The sequence below is a fragment of the Prinia subflava genome (assembly GCF_021018805.1).
Source record: "Prinia subflava isolate CZ2003 ecotype Zambia chromosome W unlocalized genomic scaffold, Cam_Psub_1.2 scaffold_2cwr_NEW, whole genome shotgun sequence".
Taxonomy (NCBI): Eukaryota; Metazoa; Chordata; class Aves; order Passeriformes; family Cisticolidae; genus Prinia; species Prinia subflava.
Genome location: NW_026960607.1, coordinates 1,912,643 through 1,936,581, shown reverse-complemented (window position 1 = coordinate 1,936,581; position 23,939 = coordinate 1,912,643). Strand labels below are relative to the sequence as shown.

At 41.1% G+C, this 23,939-nt stretch overlaps 2 protein-coding genes across 5 annotated transcripts in view; one reads left to right on the top strand and one right to left on the bottom strand.

Moving 5' to 3' along the window:
• Positions 1-13,403, top strand: part of CLCN3 (chloride voltage-gated channel 3) — an 85,900-nt gene extending 72,497 nt beyond the window's left edge. For 2 of the 4 annotated variants that reach the window (XM_063424296.1, XM_063424297.1), the window contains 5 exons: positions 1,138-1,324; positions 2,603-3,001; positions 6,076-6,292; positions 8,616-8,691; positions 10,362-13,403. In XM_063424296.1, the coding sequence (XP_063280366.1) occupies positions 1,138-1,324; positions 2,603-3,001; positions 6,076-6,292; positions 8,616-8,691; positions 10,362-10,520 (1,038 nt within the window). In that variant the 3' untranslated portion in view covers positions 10,521-13,403. The remainder of the gene's footprint in view (positions 1-1,137; positions 1,325-2,602; positions 3,002-6,075; positions 6,293-8,615; positions 8,692-10,361) is intronic. The other 2 variants (XM_063424298.1, XM_063424299.1) reach the window with 1 other exon arrangement.
• A 2,019-nt stretch (positions 13,404-15,422) lies between these two features.
• LOC134564939 (histone PARylation factor 1) overlaps positions 15,423-23,939 on the bottom strand; it is a 34,509-nt gene continuing 25,992 nt past the window's right edge. Inside the window, 2 exon segments of the mRNA XM_063424247.1 lie at positions 15,423-15,642; positions 15,645-15,675. Coding sequence (XP_063280317.1) covers positions 15,545-15,642; positions 15,645-15,675 — 129 coding nt within the window. The 3' untranslated portion in view covers positions 15,423-15,544.

Genomic DNA, 23,939 nt, shown 5'->3' with positions numbered 1-23,939 from the left:
ATACAGGGCTTTTTAAGGATGCTGCATGCTGAGCTCTCCCCTTTTTACCCAGGGGCCGGGGTTCCAGGAGCAGGTCTGCCCTGAGGGCAGAGGGCGCCACCTCACCCTCCCCCTCTTTTCTCTGCTCGCTCCACTCTTCAAGTGCCAGTCACTGTAGCAAAAGCAAGGGCAGCTGCATCCACCCAAAAATGCAGTTTATGTTCAAAAGAGACTTAAGTTCAGTCCATGGCTGACATTATGCAAGAGAAGTCCAGCTCAGAAGGCTACTCCTCTCATTCTTCCATCGGGTTCCTTCCAATCATGCTTTATCATCTCAGTCTCAGGCCGCTTCCCTCTCTCCGAAACCACCAGTCATGAGAATCAATGTCTAAGAAAAGTTTCTTTCTGCTACACAAGGGTTAACAGTTTTTTCTCGGCAGGGTGCAGGCTCAGGCACTCCCACGTGGCTGGGCACCTTCTCCCGGAGTTTGGGGGGGGGGGGGAGGTGAGCACACACAGAAGGCACTTCCACAGTTTTCCACCCCTCCATCCTGGACGGGGCAGCTCAGTTCCAGTCCTGTCCCCTCTCTTCTTCCCCCCCCCGGGGGCTCCGGCTTACCTGAGCCGACCACGTGTTTCCCCTCCCCCACCCAGCCTCGTGGCTGGGCAGGGGAAGGAGACCTGACACGTCTCTCTGCTGAAACCGGGATCTGAAAAAGAGGCCGAACCCCCTAGACTCCTGCTTTTAACTCTTTGTGTCCTCAGAGGCGTGTCCAAACCTCCGAGTGACCAATCTAGGTGCCAGCAGAAAAGCTGATTACTGATTGGACTGCCCACATCCCCCTGGAAAAAAAATTCACCTCCCTTGCAACCACGACAGTCTAGTTCGTGGTCCTGTAGTGGTGATAGATTTTCTCTTAAACACAGTAAGATATAAACAAACATGCTCATAAAATGGATTCTGCTAATCAGGTCAATCAGAGATATCAATAGCATTCTGTTAAGTTTTACTAACCTTCCAAGGTCACTTTACATGGTTTTAACCTGACAGTTTGAGTGTTTGCATCTCTTTCAGAAAAAAAATATAAGAAATCACTTGTTAAGTAATGTGTCAGGCATGTTCCCAGCAGAATGACAACAGTTCTGTTTTTGTTGCAGGTTCCATCTGGCTTGTTCATACCTAGTATGGCAATTGGAGCAATAGCGGGAAGGATTGTAGGAATTGCAGTGGAGCAGCTGGCTTACTACCATCATGACTGGTTCATTTTCAAGGAGTGGTGTGAAGTTGGAGCTGACTGTATTACACCTGGTCTTTATGCCATGGTTGGTGCTGCTGCATGCTTAGGTAAATAAAATATAATAAATAAATATCTGATTTCTTCATTTAGCAGAATAATTATTTAAAAATGAAAGGAGATATAGACTTCTTCAGTTTTGGAACACCTACTTATAGGGTCTTCCCTCCACAATAATACATTCACATCTCTACATAAGACCCTCAAATCCTTGTGATCTGAAGAATAATGTGAAATCTAAATTGATAAGAAATAGGAAGATTTTAGCAGTGTTTGCTTTCTCTTTTTGGTATCAAGAGATGTCATTGGTCAGAAAAATCAGTTCCTTGAAATGTATGAAGTAGAGCACTTACAGTGTCAAGTACAGTTAAAATTATTGGAAGGAAGTGATGTGATCAGCTGCCACATCTACATGAATTGCAAAAACTGTTCTTGAAATTCATAATCCAAACAAAAGTGTTAGAAGTGTGTAAGGTATTTTTAACAAGTCTAATAGTTGAAAATCAGCCTCATGGAAAGAGGCTTAAGTTGGGCACCTAAAGTTGTCCTCGTTTGTAACTTGGTGGCCTTAAAATTAAACTTAAAAGCTGTTTGGACAGATTCTGCAAGAAGTAGTCCTTTTCTTTAAGGAAAGGTGTGTTTGGGCAATCAAACTAGTGAAACTAGGTTTTGGAGAGGTTGTTCTAGTTTTAAGTAGTGCATATTGAATCACTCCTGAATGCATTGAAAGACCGTTCATATTCTTTCACTGAATGAAGATAAAGCATCAGAAACCTTAGCAGAAAAAAAAAGATTTTAAATAGTAACAAAAGAGAAATATAATCCCAGTCTTCTGTTGTCCAAGAAGGAGATTTCTTTTCATCAGATCATAATTCTGGTTAGCTTTTATGATTAAGCAACAGCATTAAATTCCTAATCCTTTGGACAACATAGCTGTTGATTTGCTACTTGTGACCTTTTTGCTTTAGTTCCATTCTTTTTTCAGATTCTTATTTTACTAGATTTCCTTGCATTTCACAGTACTTTTAATCCTGATGTGGTATGGAGATGTACAGTTTTATTCTTAGTTTACATTAAATAACTGTACATATTTTACAATTCCCTTTATTACCTCCCTTTCTATGAATTTTCCCTAAAATTCTTTTTTCACTTCTAGAAGTTTTGTGTTAATTTTCTCTGTCTGCTTCTGTTGGTATTACACAGAAGGATGTTTGTCAGATGACCTTTCATGTCAAAATTATGTTTGTAGGTCTCAACAGGAAGGCAGAAAACACTAAAATCATTGTTATCTGATACTCAAATGTTACTGGCTATCATTTTCCTTGCAGGTGGTGTGACAAGGATGACTGTGTCCCTGGTAGTTATTGTCTTTGAGTTGACAGGAGGGCTGGAATATATTGTGCCCCTAATGGCTGCAGTCATGACCAGCAAGTGGGTAGGAGATGCCTTTGGTAGGGAAGGCATCTATGAAGCACACATCCGACTGAATGGGTATCCTTTCTTGGATGCAAAGGAAGAATTCACTCACACAACACTGGCTGCTGATGTGATGAGACCTCGGAGAAGTGACCCACCTTTAGCAGTTCTGACACAGGATAATATGACTGTTGAAGACATAGAAAACTTGACCAACGAAACCAGCTATAATGGCTTTCCTGTTATTATGTCAAAAGAATCACAGAGACTAGTGGGTTTTGCTCTAAGAAGAGATTTAACTATTGCAATAGGTAATTAACTTTCAGTACTGCATTATTATATATGCCAATTTAAATTGTTTTATATTATTTTATAGATAAAATAGAATTTACTCTATGTTTCTACAGTCCAGGTTAAGTATATGATAATATATCTTTAGTAGCAGGCTCTGAAATGAAGAAAATCCTCATCTCTTTGTCTCTGTTGTAAAAACAAAAGTTGTCATACTCAAGTAGTTTAAAACCTTATCTAATCTGGTATTTTTTAGTTTTTTGAGGCTTTTGATAGTATCTCATTTCCTCAAGTAATGCTATACCAACATTGTTCAAAATTGAGTAATTCTCATTTCTGACAGGCAGTATTCTGTGAGAATTACTGTCCAAGTAATTTTTAAATGTATGTCTTGGTTTGGAAAGACAGGCATCTGTCAGGGAAAACTGGAGTTTCCCTTGGAATGGAGAATGTAAAAAACCCCTCCCTCCAAATTATTACAATTTTGCAATTAGGAGCTTTCAGGCAAAAATATAGGAATAGGAATAACAGTTCTTTACTAGGATTATTAAAAAATATACAAATGCAGTAGTACAAAAAACAAACAAGCAAACAAACAAAAGTCCTAGAAAACCCTGACAGAGTCAGAGGTGTGATCTGACACCCTGTTGTCAGGGTTGGAAGCAGTCCAAATAAGTCCTCCTGGAGCAACAGATGTTGTTCCGTGAAGTAGAGATGATTCTGTAGAAAAAATGCGTCCAGTGCTGGCGAGATGTGTCTGGTCTTTCTCTGAGAATTCAGTAGTAAACCAGCTGCATTAGTGTTTGGGATTGCAGGTTTTATGCTGGTGGAAAGGCTTTGGCTCCTCCCACTGGGTGGAGCATCTCACAATGGAATGAAGTAATGTTATCAGTCATGTGAGAGGCCTTGAATGGCCCATTCACAGGTGATATCCCTCAGAGGAGGATGGGTGGAGGAAGAGATAAGAAGGCACTGCCATATCTGGTGTTATCAGGTGTTCCATTAACAGAAGGCATCCGCCCTTTTTCCACCCCTAGAGTTACAAGAGATAAGGAACAATATCTCCCAACCAGTTTCAACAGAGGAAAATAGAATACGCATTTTTGGTTACATTTTTCAACCCAAGACAATGTATATCCTATTTCTTACTGACAGTGTGTTATTTACTTTTTTTATAACAACCAAGGTTGTATGATGCAGAGATAAGTGCAATATTAATTATTTTAGGTTTATGTTTTTCAATCTGTTTGTGTAATGGGAAATTTGTCCCTGGGCACATGAGCACACAAGCCCTGTTCGGGACACATCCCTTTCTGGATGAGTATTAGCACTTGTGTGACACTTGTGACAATGCTTTGTGCACTGGCAAGAAACCAAATAACCAAAGGAAGAAACTGTTATGTAAGAAAATGTTACAAAACTGTAACATTTAGTGCATGAAATAAGTGATGGAAGTTGCATCTTAAACTACTTTTTTTTTGATACATACCTCTTAAACAAAGACACTTGAGAAAAGGACAGAAGTCTCCAGAAAGTTTTTTAAAACATGTTTTGTGAACATAACACTGTTTACTTCAGTCCAATTTTTGCGTGTGGTTTTACTACTGCATTTTATCCTTCCCGGAGCTTCTCAAGATCAGTCTGATCCCGACTGCCTTAGGTATTCCTGGATAGAGGGTACCACTAAGTACCTCCTGTCCAAGTACCTCAGGCAAAGCTCCCAGGCACAGGCAATACTTAGCAGCTCAGCTATCAGTGATTTCAGCTCTTTGCAGTTTCAGCTCTATAGTGATTTCAGCTCATGAGCTTGCTAAGTGCCTCAGCAGATGCAGGGAGAGAGAGGAGAAGCGCTGTATGAGGTTCCACAGATGAGTCTTTATTGGCATCCTCTGCAAAGGGTTTCAGGGACAGCTCTTCTACTGAGCTGGGCAAAAATAGGGTTTGTATAGGGTATCAAGGTTTTGAGAAATGGTCCAATGGTATGAGTCGGGGTAGAAAGTGACCTATTGTCTTACAGGGAGATAAGAGAGGGTCTGAGAGCAGGAGAGGGGTTACTTGGTCCAGTCACCATGACTAGGCATTTCTTTGCCTTTAGGCAACTGACCGCCAGAGAGGCTTCTCAGGCCTCATGGCTGCAACACTGCATATCCATGGTATCACATTAGGTAGAGTGTATATGAATGTACAAAACTTGGAAATTGTTACCGACACCATACTGGTTTAAGTTTGCATTTACTTGGGTAAATGGGGGAATAGCAGAGCATTCTTCTTAGAATACGCTTTCACAGGTAAGACTCATTTCAGATGCTGAGATTATACAGTGAAAGTTGCTTAGTCTTGGGTTGTGTCTGTCTTAAGAGTCATTGTGCCCTGGCAGCCAGGAGGGCCAAGCGTGTCCTGGGGGGCATCAGGCACAGCATTGACAGCCGGGCAAGGGAGGGGATTGTCCCGCTCTGCTCTGCACTGGGGCAGCCTCACCTTCAGTGCTGTGGACAGTTTTGGGTGCCAGATTATCAGATCATCCAGAGGACGGCCACAAGGATGGTGGACGGCCTTAAGGGGGAGCCCTATGAGGAGCAGCTGAGGTCACTTGGTCTGTTCAGCCTGGAGAAAAGGAGACTGAGAGGAGACCTCACTGCAGTTACAACTTTTTCATGAGGGGAAGAAAAGGGGCAGGCACTGATCTTTTCCCTGTGGTGCCTGCTGACAAGACCTGAGGGAATGGCCTCAGGCTGTGTCAAAGAGGTTTAGGTCAGGTATTAGGAAAAGGTTCAAGGGGCTGTCAATTGAGACTGGCCTTTCCCTGGCAGTTTCTTCAGGAGCTATGTTATTTTTTTAGCCTTTTCACTTCTTTATAGTAAATAAAAGTTACTTATTGGAGTGAGAAAATTAGTTGAATAATGACTAAAGCTGAATGGCAAATGGCTTTTGTGATTTTTGCACAACCACTTCCTGGGGATAAAGCAGTGGCTATGGAAACATGCGAGAGCCTGGTAGTGTTGATTGAGCTGTGTGTTTGCACTAACATCTTACTCCAAGAATGTAAATTCTTCCTCCTCTGCTGTTTTTCCCCCCTTCCCTGTCTTTCTTAAAGAAAGTGCTAGAAAGAAGCAGGAGGGGATTGTTGGGAGTTCCAGGGTATGTTTTGCCCAGCATACCCCATCACTTCCAGCAGAAAGCCCTCGACCTTTGAAGCTCAGAAGCATACTTGATATGAGCCCTTTCACCGTGACAGACCACACACCAATGGAAATAGTGGTGGATATTTTCCGGAAGCTGGGTCTGAGGCAGTGCCTTGTAACACACAATGGGTGAGTAAAGTGGCAGCAATGCTGTGCATTTTGTTAGATACAGTAATTTTCACTTCCAGGATCAGAGTATTTGAACCAGGATATACACCAGCATCGTGGTATTTGAACCTGTAAGTTTGGTATTGCAACTGAGGACCCCAGCTGTTCATTAAGAACGTGCTGTGCTGTAGCACCTCTGAAATTCTTTCACCTTCCTTGTATTCCAAGTAAGCAGGCAGGTGATTTCAGTCATTTTATGATGATCTGTTAAAAATTTACTGTCATTCAGCAAGCTTGGTCTGTGCAACTTGCTTGTGGAGGAGATAGAACTTGTCTTGCAGAAATTTAGTCTTGTGCACTGCACAGTCTAAGGCCTTTATTTCCCGGTTATTATCCCGGTTCTGGCAACATGCAATGTATCAGCAGTTACTGAACATCTACAAATACTGGGTTCATAAAGAGTAAAGGAGAAAATGATCCAGTTAGTTAGTATCTCTTCTTCTGGAATCTAGTGATGGCGATTACCACCAAGCTTTTATTTTTGGAATACTAACAACTAAACTGCTGCTAGTTCTGGAACTTCAATCTGCAACTTTTGTTTCTACAATTCAAAATATTTCAGGAAAGTGATTTTAAGATTCAGAATGTTTGTAAATGAGACTATTGGGAGCTGTCCTGCTGTCCTGTGATTATCTACTAAATAAATCAGTCCCCAGCATGGAAACTGTAATTGCCTCTTATCTAAACTGCTCCTTGTTTTTTTTACATGATCTTTTTCTGTGCAGCTGTTCATTTAACATTCTGCTTTCCTGTATCTCTTGCATTAAACACTTGACATGCAACATCAAAGCTCCTACCACCATAGTATCTTGCTTTCCCTTTAGCACGTCTTTTAAGGCACCTGGGGAGTGAAATGTTGTCTGCTCATTCACGTTTGGGATTGATCAATGTCCGTGGGACAAGAAATCTGAAATGACTGGGACTTTCATTTTTCTGTGTGCAAAAGGACTGCTGCTATATGTGGCAGATGTTTAAATATTTCATTGGCTTCCAAGTTGGTGTTTTTTTTCAGAGGCATTTTAAAACAAATTTATTTAAATGTTCTCCTGCCTGTTTTGGGGGGGGGGAGTTTCTTAAATGCATGTCTGTATGGAATGGCAAGTAGTGTTTCCAGAGGCCTTTTTCTGGTTGGGGAAGGACATAATGATCTGACACTGAGAAGTTAGTGTGGGTATGCAGTTATTCTTGTTTTGGGGAGGAAAATTGTAATCAAAGTAACTTCACTGAAAAATATTTACTATGATAATTTTTTTCATAGTTTCTGTTGTGGTTGAGTGCTCAAACATTGATGTTGATGCTAAAATCTTCTGTAAAGAAAGCTTGATCGTGCCAAGCTATGTCAAGCTCTACTATAAATGTTTAACTATTTTATGATAAAGTAGCGGGAAGTATGGATGGCTTTAATATTTATTTTATCCTACTTCATTTTACAACTGTGTGACATTCCACAAGCACACTGTCCATTACAAGAAGAGCAGATCATAAATACTAGTACTGGTGGTGTTTAACCATGGTGTATAGCCTTGTGGATATTAAGGACTAATTTATATTTTGGCTGGCAGATTTCCTGCAAACTGAATATACCTGTTTAAAGACTTGCATCAACATACTGGTTCCAATCCAGATTGGATTGTACAGAAATTGGTGCAGATGACAGAGAGAAGACTGAGCCTTACTCCTCCAAATTTATACCAGTATATCCATTCCAGGGAATTGCTCTTGATTTGTCCTGTCATGAACAAGAAATTTGTCTGAATTTGTCTAAGGACACCAGATAGCCCAGCTCTGTAGGGCAGCTTTGAACCTCAGTTGCTATGACTTTACACAGTTGTTACTTTGTTCATCTACTGTGGCTTGTTAAAATGTGAATGATTATCTGTATGTGTGAGGAGAAATAACTAATAAACAAAGGAAATACAAAGTAGATTTTAGTTTTGGTGCCCTTAAAACCCCAAAATATGTGAATTTAGGGTGAAGGGATAAAGTTTGCTACCCTGATATGTACCTGATAGGAGAAACATAATGCTCTGGGGTGGTTGAAGAGCCAATTGTGTTCAGCATTTTGGGAGAAAAAGGAAAAAAGCAAAATCTGGGAAAGGTTACTGACTTTCAAGTAAATTCTCATTTAATTATCTCATTAGCTTTCCTGCAACCATTCTCTTTTTTTTTCTGGTTTTTTTTTCTGTTTTTTTTTTAGTTTGCTCTAATCCTTTTTTATTTTGATTAGAACTTTTTTAAAATTTGATTTCACACACAGTTATTAGCATAACATAATCTGTTGCAGGATTGTCTTGGGGATCATCACAAAGAAGAACATATTAGAGCATCTCGAGCAACTAAAGCAGCACGTCGAACCCTTGGTGATTAGATATATCAGATCTCATAATTAGACACATTAGAAGTCAGGAAGCATGAAACTTGTGAACTGTTCAGGGCTTTTACAACATCGGCTGAACAATGAAATCTTCTTATGCTCAAAATTTCTATTAAACATAATGTGCAAAATCCTTTTGTAGAAATGAAGCTGTAAATGTGAACATACTGTTAGTCACAACATTAAAGGAAAGTAAACAGTAAACTTTCTGATACTTGTCTTGTTGAGATCACATCAATCCAGCTAGTTGATCTCTAGAATTCCCCCGGTGGGAAGGCACACAGCTAGGAATACTTTTTCTCTGCCTAATGCAAATTAAGATTTTCATATATGCTAATTTCTTTTTTTGATTTGGACAGCTTTAAATAGCTGGTAAATAGCAAAGTATTACATCTTTTGAGAAGCAAAGATAAGCATGTTTTAAATGCATCATTAGATCTCTGTAATCCCCCTTTATCAACATGATTTTTTAAAAAAGTCTTATTTTTTAGCAAAAAAATTTGCTAAAGTCTAATTTAGCAAAATTAGATTTTATGTAAAGTCTGTGATTCTGCTGCTGTTACTTTCAGCAGTCAGTGTACTTCTTTACAAAATGTGCAGTGATACCAGCCAGCAAGTGGCCTGCTACTATGTTGACTGTTGACTTCAAAGTCTAGATGTGGTTTTAACTATGATGTTGTGAACTAACCCCTAAGATAGGTGGTACTTTGTCTTAATTTGGACATGGGTTGCCAGTTCCATGTCTGCTAAACATACCCACCATGTTTAGCTGCTTATGTGCAAAACATGCTAATTATGTTCTCATTTTATGCTAATATTTCACAAATATTTCATGCATCCTTTAATAAGACAAATTGAAATGTACTAACCAGAATAACAAGGGTAGCAGCTCATTCATTCTACTCTTTGCTTCTCTTGTGATATTATCCTTTTGGACAGTCTCACTCTATTTGATGTTTCGTAGTTATAGTTTTAAAAGACCCTGTCATAAGAGCACAGTATCTAAATTAGAAAATGAAGATTTTATTATTCACGGTTTATTTTTTTCTAATGCTATGAACTCCAGAAACTAATTAACTGTTGTTTATTATACAAAAGTTTCATGGCCAGTACAGTGTGCTCCTGTGAATACATTCAATCTAAGCCAGTGTGTCACACTGAAAGACTTCTGCTTTAAAAAAGGAGGGGAGTTTGATTTGCTTGATTTGGGGCCATCAAGAAGTACATCACTTCTGATGGATAGGTTAGAACATGCCTCCCTTATGAAAGGGGATCACTATCACTTCTTTTTCATACCTCTCTTTTCTTTGTCCCTCTTTGTTACTTTTTTGTTGGCATGTGCTAATCAAAATTTGATTTTTGTAGAAACAAAAAGTTAAATAAAAATTGTAATGGGCTCTACTTGTATGACTTATATTTCATTAAAATGGACTACAGCTGTCAGAGACCATCTGATATGGTGTCTCAGCATTGCTGTCTTTTATCAAACTGGTGGTTCCTCAACATTTCGATAAATAAAATGTTTGTTTAAGTAAGAAAATCAGGCTGTTTAGTTTTGCTCTATTCCTGTCAACAAAAAGGACTTGGCTACAAATTTGTTCCGCTTCATTATTTTCCTGCTTGAATTAATATCAATCTTCCATTTATCCTTTTCAGGCGCCTCCTTGGCATTATAACAAAAAAAGATATCCTCCGTCATACGGCCCAGATGGCAAACCAAGACCCCGCCTCCATAATGTTCAACTGAAACCCATAGCTGAGGAGAGAGAGGAAACAGAAGAGGAGGTTCATTTGTTGAATAGCACAACACTTTAGTCTGGGGAAAATGTCTAAAATCAGAGATGAGCTGGGTTTTTACATAACAGTGCTGCTGGCAATCAGGAGTCAGTCTGGGGGAGCATGTGGCAAGGAGGAAGGCTGATGGGAGTGTGGGAAGGGAGAGCTGCTGTCGTCCTGCACTGGATGCGTCCTGAGACATCAGGTCTGCCATGATAGTGCAGTGGGTGAGCCGTGCAAAGTGGTGCCATTCTCCAGCCCAACCTGGTACTTCAGCATTGAAGAGATGTGTTATTAATCCCTGTTTCTGGAGGGATCATTCTGAATTGAGCCATCTTGTGGAGACTGAAAGGTCTTGCCCTTTTTACCATTGAAAACTGTTGTGTTAACTCATGAAACGTATTAACTATTACTCGTCACTTTTCTACATTCCAGAAGAGCTTTATTTCTCTCTCTCCTGAGCCGTAACAAAGTCTCTTTAAAATCGGTGTGCCCTTTTGAAGCAGTTGTTTCTCATATTGAGATGTACTGTGAGTTACTGAGGTGTGATCACAAGAAGGGAGGTTTTTCTTGTGCCATTTAAATGTGTAAGTTTGTACATCACAAAATGCTTGGGGCAGTGCAGATCCACTGCAACAAAACCAGATTGAACAGGGTAATACTTTGCAAGAACCATGCAAGACTTCTTTCAACCTGTGTGCTGTCGTGATATGAGAAAACTAAAATCTTATGAAACCAGTATTTTAGAGAAAAATACTGGTTTTGCTGCAGAAAATATCAATGATGTGACCTGGTCTTATGCAATTTTTATATTATTGAACACACTATGATATATACCAATGTTGTGCAGTATAAGAAAAAAATACTGCTATTCTACTACTTTAAGAGCTGGAACAATTCTGTAGACGTCTATCTGGTAAAAAATGCATGCTTCAACACTGGAGATCTTTTTTCCCCCTGTAAAATTTGAGAATGACCATTTTTATTTTTTTTTCTCCACAAAAGATGCTCCACTGCTGACATGGTAGGAAGAAATGTAACTCATAATTTGCACTAAATCTATATTATTTTTCTTGAAGTTTTACCATTCTTTATTTATATTTGTATGGATTTAAAAAATCTATTAAATATGAATCAGTTAATATCTCACATAACTACCTTTTTTATGTGATTTTATAGAATAATTCATAATCCTCTGCAAGTAATGGAAGATTAGCAAATGTTTACAACTAGATGAAGGGTTTTAAGAAAATGGCTTCTTTATGATCCAACATACATACAAGATCATTTTCAAATGTAACTTTCACTGCCATTACCTTGGATTTCCTTTTTTCTTAACTAGCAGATAACTGGAACAGTAATAGTAGGGTTTCATGAAAAAAAACAACAAACCTGCAGGGTTTTAAAAGTAATAGGAGAAAGCAACTATTAGATTGCTTTTGACTCTTCTCCCAACTATATAAAGGTGTAAATTATATGTAGTCACACCTGAGCAGCAGGGCAGAATTTAATCCGGTACCTGAAATTTTGGCAGGACTTCAAAATTCAGCAGCAACACACACACACTCAGAGGTGAACTGACAGACCCCTAACTTCATTATAGTGCATTGGTTTGTTTCCTATTCATTTTATCAAACCACCACCAGAACTGGATGCAGAGGAAAAATGACAATATGCTATAAGCCCAAATTTGGGAGGAAAAAAATTAGGAAATCTGTCTGACAAAAATCATGTTTTGTAATTTCTGTTTTTAACAATTATGCTCACAAGACTGCAAAACTGGCAAGAATATAAACACTAGAAGTCTAACAATTTCAGTATCTCTAAGGTATTCATCACAATTACCTCAAACATCTTTATTCACAAAGTACTCAGTATGATTTTATCTTAAATACAATAACACAGTGAACCAAAATTCTAGCACTTTTGGTGAGTTGTACAAAAAAGGCTGTGCTTAAGTAAGTGCACTGTTGAATTTTAACAGGTTTTTCTTAGTAAAAAACTGCCATCTACATTTTGTCATCTCAGCTCTAGCAGCAACTGGAACTGGTAGAAAGTGAAATGTGCCAGGGGGATCACAGTGATCAGGCCCTGTATTAAAAACAGGTTTGGAAATGAAACAGGGAATTGGGCTATGTAAAAATGGGAGCATGGCAACAACCAGCTGTTCTCTTCCATGTGAAGTCAGTGCTAGTTGTTAAAAATTTGCTGTTACATTACATAAGCCTGAAGAAGAGGAAACTTCACAAACAGCAGGATTTGACCCTTTACAGAGGCAGGAAGTTGTCTGTGACACTGATTTCTGTTGTCTGATATTTTTTTCTACAGTGGAAGAATACAAACTCACTGCACATACAAAAATTACTTTAAAATCTCTGCCATGTCTGATGTTATTGTAAAACACTGCTGTGTGTACTGTATTAACTTGCACCTATTTCTAGAGACTGTCTGAATTAAAATACAGTTCACACTTTTGCTGTGTTTCATTTCTGTGTGGATCGTGAGTGCTGCACAGAAATTGTGCATCTGTTTACTCTTCTTAACCTGCGTAGCTTTCCCTGTTGACATTTAAAATGTCTTCTGATAAACATAGAGTTCTAATAAAGTATGTGTGCCTGTGCTGTGCAACAAAAAATTTCTAACGTGAAACTTGCAGCACCTTACTCAAGTTACTAATTAAAAAAATAAAAAGGTGGTGGATAAGAGGGGGAAAGTGTCAGCATTTTCTTATTTTTTAAATCATTCAGATACTGGTTCATGAACAATGCATTCTTTGTTAATCTGTGATGTTGCCTAGAGCTGTATTTAATATTGATCTTAATGTTTTTATTTATAATAGTGTGGTAGAACTGTGCATCGTTACAGTAAAAATTCTCATTACTGTGATGATTTAATCAAGCATTAAAAACTTCTGTATGACCATTTATTGTTCTGTCATGTTTTCTCATTGTTTTCACAAACAAAATTTGTGTTGACTTTTGCATTTATTTTCCCTGAGAGAAAATTAACAGCTAAGAATTCTACATACAAAACTAGTAAGATTTGATGAAAACAAGGGAGTTTAGGAGATGCAGTATTTGCATTGCCTAGCATTTGGCTAGAAATCAGTAGCCAAATCAACCTCATCAAACCCATCTGCCTTAGGAGGGGTATTTTTTCCAAAATAAAAAATTAAGATTGTGTTTTAATTATAGAATTAAAACAAAATCTTTTTGATTTAAAATAATTAAAAGTGGATGATCCTTTTATTGTCTAAAAGCCATCTGTTGATGATGTACACATCATAGAATGGCCTAGGTTGGAAGGAACCTTAAAGATCACCTTGTTCCAACCCTCCTGTGTTGGAACAGGGAGGGACACCTTCCACTATACCAGGTTGCTCGGAGCCCCATCCATTGAAGGCTTTGAGGGACAGGCATGTACCTCCCCTCTGGGCAACCCGTTTCAATATTTCACCACTCTCATATCTTCCCCCTATCCAGTCTGAATCTAGTCTTTTTTTTAGTTAAAACCATTACTCCTTGTCCTAGTGCAACAGGCCCTGCTGAAAAGTCCGTCCCAGTTTCATGATACACATCACATCAGTCATTTTGCAGCTGCTGTAATAGATTTCCTTCTCCATCAGAGATTAATATATGAGTATGGATGTCCAGTCTCAGGTCCTCATTTTTGCAGATCCAAGTTCATATTTAAGTAACAGTTAAAAAGTTGAATTTTTAAGGTCCTCTCCAATGCAGACCTTTCCATGATTCTACCTTTTTTAATACTTGTATGATTTACCTGGCATTAATATAAAGGTCTCCTGTACTTGAAGTATAAAAAGGAAAATGAGATGGTAAGTACCTGGTTTTTTATGTATAAAGCAAAACTCTAGGTCTATGAATGAGTGCCTGTATGTTTGTGCTTGAATAATTGGAACATTAATATGCTGAGTGAAGGGATGAAGTTGTCAAATTTACACAAGTAACTGGCATATGATTACCTTGTGCATTTGAAACTCTCAATACGTTTGCAGTACTCTAACCTACACAGTACCTCCAATGCTCCCTTCTACCATAAAGTAACATATAACTGGCAATCCTTTGCCTAAAAGAGTAGGAATGCCTTACATTTGAGCATGGTGCTAGTGGCCCATAATCTTTATCAGTAGTAATTAGTATTGCTGTCATTAGTACTGATGTGAATTGCTGCAATGGAAGTCAAGTCACCGGATGGTGGCAGGGCTGTTGAGTAAGAGCCAATGTTATTTTCCATTGTTTCTGGACTGTAACTTGAATCAGTTGCCTGAGAATAAACCTCCAAGTGCAGTGCAATACCAAGAACACAGAACTGGGGACTAAGGACCTTGAAAACAATTAATTGACACCTTGTACAAAACCACTTGGTTTTAATTTTTAAATGTTTAACACAGGAGATGGCTTCTTCTGATTAGCAACCGCAGTGGAATTCCCTAATTTCTCTTGTAAATGTCAGTTAGCATTTCCTTCATCCCATTAGTTTCCTCCCACTTGAGCCAGCTCCAGCAGTGTAGGAGCAGGGATAGTGCTTTGCCTCAGAAGGGAATTCTGCAGTAAGAGAATGCTTTACCTGAGGGGTGGGACACAACTGGGGAACACAGAAGGGCAGGGCCATCACCTGGAGCAGGGACCTGAGCTCGGTTCGCGGATGGCGCAGGCGGGCGGTGACCCAGGCCCAGCCCTGCCTGAGTCCCTGGCGCGGTGCCCGCAGGTGCTCCCAGCAATGCTGGGCAGCGGCCCGCCCTTCCCGTGCTTCCTTAGAGCACCAGCCCCGGCCCAGGCCCGGCCCCTGCGGTCTGCAGGGCAGGGCCAGGCAGGCGTGTCAGTGCCACAGCCCCGCCCGAGGGCAGCTCCGCCCCACAGTGCCTCAGCCCCACTCCCCGTCCCGGGCCTGCCTTGACAGCCAGCACCGGGAAGCAGCGCGTTCCTTAGAAAACCTTTACTGACCGCAGGAGACACCGCCACCGAGTACAAAAAGACCCACACACACACAAAGACAAGCCCGGTCCTGGGCGCACAGGGCCGCCCCCCAGCTGCAGCCCCTGGTCAGGGCGCCAGCTGATCCAGGTCCTCCTCCCGCCGGCTGCCCAGGTGCTGCTCCATGATTTCCGCAAAGAGGTTCCTCTTCAGCAGGGTGTAAGCCGGGGCAGCAGTTGCCCCACCGTCTTGTGGAAGTACTGCAGGAGAGAAGGGAAAACAAGAGCCGCCCTCGGCCCCAGTGGCTTTGTTACTTCCGGGAGCAGCTCCACCTCCTCCTGGCTCTGCCCCATTCACACTGCGCCCTTCAACCCCTCCCTGAGGCTGAGCACATGCTCACGCTACACCTGTGACACACATCACACAGCTCATGTCACCTGTGCCAGCCGCAGCAAGGGCAGGCAGGGGTGCCCGAGCTGCCGCAATGAGAGAGAGAAATCAAGTGTTAGCAGTGCAAGGGATGACCGTCACACCCACTACAGCATCCCAAGCTGGAGCTTGCAGGTGAAGTCCCCTATCCTGTCACAGTCCCTGGTCTCATCCCACCCCCCCAGGTCGAGGGGATTGCAGTGTACTTACAGTAACTATTTAAGCACTTCAGATGTATAAACATCAGAGCATATTTAGCATTTGCAATCATTATTGTACATGTAAGTTGTGAAAAACGTGAAATGATTAATTCATGTTCTTATGGTAAATTGGAAAATTATAAAGCTGTATAAACTTATATCAGGTAAAAGTCTATGTTTTAGGAAATTTTGCAGCAGATGGTGAAACTAACAACCCTGAAAAAGCAGGCGCCTCCATTCAGAAGGGAACAAAAGACTTTTCCCGGAAAGCTTGCAGCCTTCTCAAGTACCGGGAGGGGACCTGTCGAGATAAGCTGGCACCAGCAACTCACACCTCAGGTGCCACCTTCACAGACCATCAAGCAACATCATCTATATCTTGATCATTCATCAACCATAAGGACCTATAGAAATTGGACATTAACATTTGAACTAAGAAAAGAACTCTTTTCTGCTTGGCTGGGGAAACTCCCGAATTTGTATAGCTAGTCAGGAAACAATGGGAAATACAGGGAAATATTGCCGAGGGCAGAATAAAGTCTATAAAAACCAAGCCCCGAACCGGGCAAATTTGTGAACCGTTGGGGGAGATAGCAGACTGCCAGGCTCTGTATCTCACGGTTCATCCTTGGCATTTCCCGGGAAAACTCTGTCAAGTTTCTCCGCTGTTGGTGGGGTTTCGAAATTCTGTGATTTGATCTTTATTAATAAACCAAATTATTATTTTAATTGGAATATCGTATTGGCATTTATAACAATATGGTGCCCTAAGCGGGGCCAGTTTTGGAAAATCTGTGGACCCCCGTATCTGACTGGGAGGCGCCCCGCTGTAAAAAGCGGCTCGGCAGATCGGGATAAGTCCAGCAGAACCTACTGGCTAAACGAACCCAAAAACCACAACAGCAGAGGGGTAAAAAGGACAAGCTAGCTTGGGTGGGCTCGGGAACTCAGCAGGGAAGGGTCCCTGGTAACTGTGGTTTTTTTTCACTCGTAAAAGTCTACGTGCACAAAGAATCCACACAGGAAAACCGGATCGTAAGTATCGTGTGGTTGAGTGGGGGTGACCAAGCGAAAGAGAACGTGTGTGTGTGTGTGTGTGTGTGTGAAAGAGACATGATATTATCACGAAGCGAGAGCGGACCTAGAGATCGCGGTTCCGTTGTCCCGCGAGAGGCACGGCCGATCGACAGGGAAGCGGGTGAGTTTGTGAGATTTGTGTGAGTGTCTCCCGACGGGGAGGTTGGTGGTCACCAGGAGTCTGGAAGGAAAGAGGACGTCTCAATAGAGTTCAGGGACGAGTAAGCCTTCTTGACTGCGACCTTAGGGTCGGTTAATTTTTTCGGTGGCGGTTGTCGAGCCCGCCGTTAAACGAACCTCCCCAGATCGATCCTCTGGTGGACAACTAAGTTAACGGCACCGAGGTCGGAAGATTCGGGATTTAATTTGTGTGTGTGTCGACCCATCAAAACTTCTGCGCCACGGGAAGGATGGGGTCAAATCTTGAGGATTCTGTAAGAGAAACCTCAGCGGGGGCTGCTCTTGAAATCCCCCGGAAGAGTCCGCTGGGAGAAATATTGCAGGGATGGCAACAATGCCCAATTAGGAGATGGGCATCTAAAGAACGGATGATTCATCTGTGCATGAATGTTTGGGGAAAGAAGGAAATACGGAGAAATCTCATATGGCCTGTGTTTGGTACTTTTGACGAATGGGCATGGGAAGCTCTGTGGGAATACGTATCTAGGAAGAAAAGGAGAGAATATGAGGAATTATCATATGTCTTATTATGGTGTTGGGTACGGTTAAAACTGTATTCTGACAAAAGGGAAATACTGGATAAATTGGACTATGGGAAAAGCCTCTCTCACGGCTCGGTGGCCCAAGCACTGTCTATTCCAACCCCCGCTTCCTCTTCAGCCTCCTCGGTGATGGCATTAACAATGTCATCCGAGACCCATGCGGAACCACGAGCTCCGCAGCCGCCCTCCTCCTCTCGCTCAAGGGGTTTCCTGAGAGGGAACCCGGTCCCCATTTCTAGTCCTGACATCGAACCCCAGCCACCGACGCTAAACTATGGAAAGAAAGGAAGGAAGGGTAAGAAAAAGGAAGGGGGAAGATATAATTTAGATAATTATACACCAGGTAGAGCCCTGGCTGAAACCTGGACCCCCAAGGATGATTTAGGACCCGAGGGAGATTCGGGATGGGATAGTTGTTGCGGCGGCGGATGTGACCCGGGAAGAAAGATGGAAAAAAGAACAGTTAAGCTAGACAGCGGAGCTAAGCAGAAGTTACCTAAAGTAAATTGGAATGCGGTAGAGAGAAACTGGTGGTGTTGGGACGCTTACAAGCCAGAATGGGAAGTTTCCTGCAAGCCCACTAAAAGAGAAAAAGATAGAAAAAGGATGTAAAAGGAATCTCGCTAACTCTTTTCTTTGGTGGTGGTAGACCTTTGTATTTTGTGCTGGACACTTTTTAGAAGTTTCCTAGGAATTGTGTAGGTTTTTTTCAGGTAAGATCGGTAGAATTTCTCGGGTTCTTCTTCGTTAATATGAGAAAAGAAACAGAACCCCCCCGCGGTGAGGCGAGTGCGGTTGCTAGGCGACAGAAGCGGCAGGGGTTTTTTTCTCTTTCCCTTTGCGGCGGCGGTGGGACAGGTGGCGATCCTCTGTCAGGGACGGCGTGAAGCCACCCAGGACAGGAATGTGAGGATCCGAACGAGAGTAGTAAAGCTGGAACGAATAAAAGATTGGGAAAAGGAATCAAGAGCAAAACTGATTTACTAGAAAGGGTATTAGTTTTTTTGGCTGTGTGTTTTTGTGAATATTTCTATTCTGCTGCGACTTGCATAGAACTGATGGAAAAATTTAAAAGGGTTTTTTTCTTTCCTTCTCCTTTCTCTTCTTTCTCTTTTCTGCTTCTGAGTTAATTGGATGATAGGAGATGGTGAATGTCTGAATAAAAATTGAAAAGAGGTTAGGGAATTAGTATAATTAGTATAAATGAATGATGGGGTTTTGGGAGCCGAGGTTAATAGGCAATTCACAGATGCTAAATTACTGAATTTATTTGGTCTTTATTGGGGAATAGATAAAAGGTAACACTGATTTAAAAGATACAAGGAATGCTTTTGAATATAGGTATGAAAGCTTGCCTTGTGGGAAGAAAGTTGTACTTATGTGTGGAAAGTATCCACATGTCTAAGGTTTTTTTCTCAATTACCTGCTTGCTATACACGAGGATTTCATGCAAACTAAAATATGTTGATAGTGTGATGGGTGTGACTCATGTGGGTTTGAAATGATTGCTGCAGTTTGAAATCAAGTGGTGTTCGGGTTGGAGCTGCTTGTTACAGTCAGGTGGCTAGAACTTAGAACTATAGTGGTAGGATTTATGATTCAGTTCTTGGATCGAAGTGGTGTCGTGGCACAGTAGTCCCGAGGACTAATCACAGTTACGCCTACTGGACAGGAGCTGAGAACTAAAGTTTTTTTCTTTTTCTTCTTTCTTCTTCTTTCCTTCCTCTCGAGTATTAATCTCTGTAGAGGGAAACGGGCCTTGAAGTTTTTTTCCAGGCCACATCTGGGCATGAAAGATCTTTTTGCTTAATTGAACTGGCTGTGATTTCTCTCTGTTAATAGTTGGAAACTTTTTCTCTGCAATCTTTATTTTTTTTGTGTGTTTGTTTGGTAGAAACTGGGATTTTTTCCTTCCTAATGGCTGATCTCTTGGAGGGGATGGTTGATGTTATCCCTTTGGTGTTGTGTCTTTTTGTTTGCCCCTAGCTTTGGAGGGTGCAGGCCTTAGAGCTGTTCTAGTGCTTGTGTTTCTGGATAGTGAATAATTGACTTGTGAAGAGAAGCATCTGTGTCATGTGGCTGGCGGTTGCCTGTAGTTCTTCAAGCCACGTTTCTAGGTGTAATAATACACAAAAATGGATTTTCCAGGTTTGAAGCATTTTAGACTTATTTCTTTCTTAATGTTTGTCAGCTGAGGAATAGCTAAGCTTTGGATTTATTTCTGTGATGTTCCTCAGGAAGTTTTGTGTTTTTCTGAATGTTGTTAGCATTACATGCAGGGAGAAAAAGACAAAACTGCTCTTCAAAAACAACTGATGTGTGTGAAGACATTTGTGTTTGGTAGATACAATAGAATAAAACTGGTTGCCTGGGTTTCAGCTATTTGAATAGTTAGTACTATATTTTGGTAGGTAAATATTTAGATGGTACACTGAAGGCATCATTGAATTATATATTAATTTGATTTTTTGAAGGAAAAAGTAATTAAAACTGACCAGTTTGGATCTAAAGCAAGTGGTAAATAGGTTAGCTGAAGTTTGGTTGTTAGTAAAAGCTAATTTTGTAGAAGCTCTTTGTGACAGATAGTAGTGCCTACGTACTGGTATCTGTATTGGGAAAGGCTGTATAGCTAATAGGGCCTGAGTTTCAAGGTGACTCTTAGCCCTGGAAAGCTTTCAAGTATTTTGATGCCTGTTACAGATGAATTAGTCCTGTTGTTTTATCCACTTCCTATGATAAAAGCTAAAGGAGATCAGACCCTCAACAAAGTTACCACTCTGATGCCCCTTGTCTATTATATATATATATATATATCCTGAGAATATTCTATAAGTGGTGAAGGAATAAGTTCTGCTCTTTGTAATATTTTCTTCTATTTGGTGTGCCTTGTTTTTTCTGTCTTGTTAAAATACTCCCCCAGGATTATGGGTGAGGTCTTAAGTTTTTCTCTTAATTTGTATTAGGTACAAATTTTGCTTAAAGTTATCCTTTATTAAGTTGTACTGCTCACTGATTGTTTGAATTGGCTCCCTGATGAAGTGAAGAAGTCACTTCAGCTACTGCTGCAGGATTGTATCTTGCCACGCTGAAATAGGGGTCTGCAGCTGATCCTGTCTGTGAGAAATGGTTTGTAGACGGATCTGCACGAGTAGTTGACGGGAACTGCCCCGGTATATTAACCGGGAGTTCCAGCTTTTCGTGGATGTTAGCAATCACACGGCGTATGGAGTTCTTACACAGGAGTGGGCGGGAGCCAGGAAACCGGTGGGGTATGTTTCAAAATTATTAGATCCTGTTAGCCAAGGATGGCCCACATGCTTACAGGCAATTGTGGCCGTGGCTTTGATGGTAGAGGAGGCAAAGAAAGTAACTTTCGGTGCCCCTTTGGTAGTGTATACCCCTCACAATGTTAGGAGTATATTGCAGCAGAACGCAGATAAATGGCTTACTGAATCCCGGCTATTGAAATATGAGGCAATTCTGGTAAATTCCCCGGAGTTAGAACTCCGTACTGCTGCGGCTCGAAACCCCGCCCAGTTTCTGTCCTGGGGAGGATCTGAGGAGTGTAGTCACAATTGCTACGAGGCAGTGGAATTACAAACCAAAATAAGAAGTGTTGCCATCAAGCTAACAGCAGAGCTGAAAGGTCCGATAGTACTTCTGGAATTGTGTTAATTTTGCTGATCATTAGGGGTGGCTGAAGCAAGGGTGAGAAGCAGTTGTGAAGGCAGATGCTTCTTGGAGGCTGAGTGAGAATGGCCATGGCAGGGTGCACATCGAAAATAGGGACAGAAGGTGGTCCCATTGTCTCACTCAATTTGCTTCCTTCTTTTGGCTGTGTGTATCTGAGAATGTGCTGAGTAGGGGTCTGGAATATAAATTTGTAGTTCAGTTAATTAGCAGTAGTGCAGACTCATTGCACTGAGACTGTAGAAACTGAGTGAGGATGTGTGTAACCTTAACAGCTGATTGTCCTGGAAACTGCTGTTGTCACAGAGCATTGTAGGATACTGGGTTTTATGAATGTTTGTCTGTATACCAAATCACTCTGAATGTGCTGAGTTTGATTCTTGAAATAAGCCCGAATTGTTTGTGCTTGTCTATGATTTTTTTAACTGAATTTTTCTTTAAAGAGCTAAAACCTGTGTTAATGCTATGGGATTTGGAGTTGTCTTAGTGTTTATTGTTTACTTGCTATATACCCAGTGGACATTGTCAGAGGTATTGGTAGAATATAAAAGGAATTGTTTGTCTGTTTCAGTATAAACCTCATTCAATAGGAGGTAGAATTCTCTTTCTGTTAATTTTAATTTCTCCTTGTAACAGTACAAAAAGAAGATTTTTTTGAATTTTGTATTGAGTTCTTTAAATTCTAGGTAAGGAATTAAATCATTCATGCATGAAAGGAAGATTTTGAGTTGTATGAAGAATTGTGTGGTGAATTGTTTTGTATAGAGATGATGAGTGACTTATGAACTAGAAAAACTCATTCAAATATTCAGATTGTCTGAATAATAGTCGTAGCAGATTTTCCTCCTGAAATGCATTCCTGAAGATTTTTTTCAAAAGTAATATCCAAATTTAAATTTACATTATACCTAGATCTTAATTGATAAATTTAATCTGAAGCAAGCTATGGTAAAGCTTCAAGATGTTGATTTATACAATCAGATAGATTCTGGAAAAGGGAGGGTTTTTTTCATATGACAAAGGCGTAGTCTGTGCTAACCCCTCAGTTGGAGGGTTCCCCTGTTTGTTTTTAACAGGTGCTGGAGCAAAGGAACATCAGGAAAGGTGAATCTGGGGCTCCAGAAATTAAAGGAGAAGGAACTCCACCCCCAGGAGACCAGAAAGTGAAGAAATACCTCTGTAGCAAATGGCAGAAGAAATATCCATTCGCTGCTCTGAACCTGGATGCCCCTGCAATTCCTATATCCATTTCAAATGCAATTATTGTCTTGAAATTTGGGTGGTGCACTGCAAGTGGGGGTGGAGACCACTGGGGCTATGCCACAAGTGTTCTGAGGAAGAACAGATTTTGACCATGAGATTCTTAGACTGTGCCACACGTCTGGGATTGATAGAACCAGATTCCCCCGGGTGGTATTCAATATACAAAAAGGGGTTGAAGGGAAAATTGGATGTAAAGGCCCAAGTGTTAGCCACTGAGTGTTGTCAAACTAATAAAGTGCCGTGTGTGGCAGAACCAGTAAAGTTATCTCGGTGGGGAGCTTTGAAAAGGAGGTATGCCGTCCGAACCACCCCGAGGGTCCGAGCAGAAAGCCCTTGCTGTGGTGAAGACGGACTTCCCCGTTGTTGGTTGCTACCCAACAGACACTGGGCCAGACAGAGGGACGCTTCTGCGGATCACTTTAGGGAGTGCGAACCAGGCTGTGCACTCGGTGAAGGGCCAGCCCTGTGACATATGGCTCCTCCAAAAGTTATCCCTGTTAAGACACAAGTAACTGGCTGGCACTCAAAGGCACTCAAGGACATGGTGTTGGTGGAGGGTTAAAAAAAATATAATTTCTGTATAAGTTAACCACGGGGTTAAGTTGAGGTATGTATGGGGGGGGGGGAGGAAGGTAGAGAACGTACTACTGGAACTTGACGCAGCTCGGCTTTGGAACAAGCGTCAGCTTCTGCAACCAGCTCCATGCCATTGTAATGACTGAATCAAGTGTGACTGCAACTCGGGATAATTGAGAAGCATTGTTTTAACCAAATCAAGTGTGGATCAGGGTAGAAGCGTAGGTATGATTTAAGATAGTAACTAAGGAATAGGATAATCAGTATCTAGGGATGGAGGTTAGTTAACATGTGTATAATTTAAACTATAAAAATCACAAATCGACTCTGTATTTTTCGGACACAAGATTTGGGCACTGTATGCCCCTGTGTCCTGTGCGCTTGAATAAAGAACCACATATGATCGCCTTCGTGTGGTTATATGTTCTCCTACACTAACAATGGGAATTGGAAAGATCAGAGGAAAAAGCATGAAAGGTAAACATGGTTCAGGAATCGCTGGTCAGGTGTTTCTCCTAGGAACAAGGAACACAAAAGAAAAGTATACTAATAGAATCAGAGAATGAT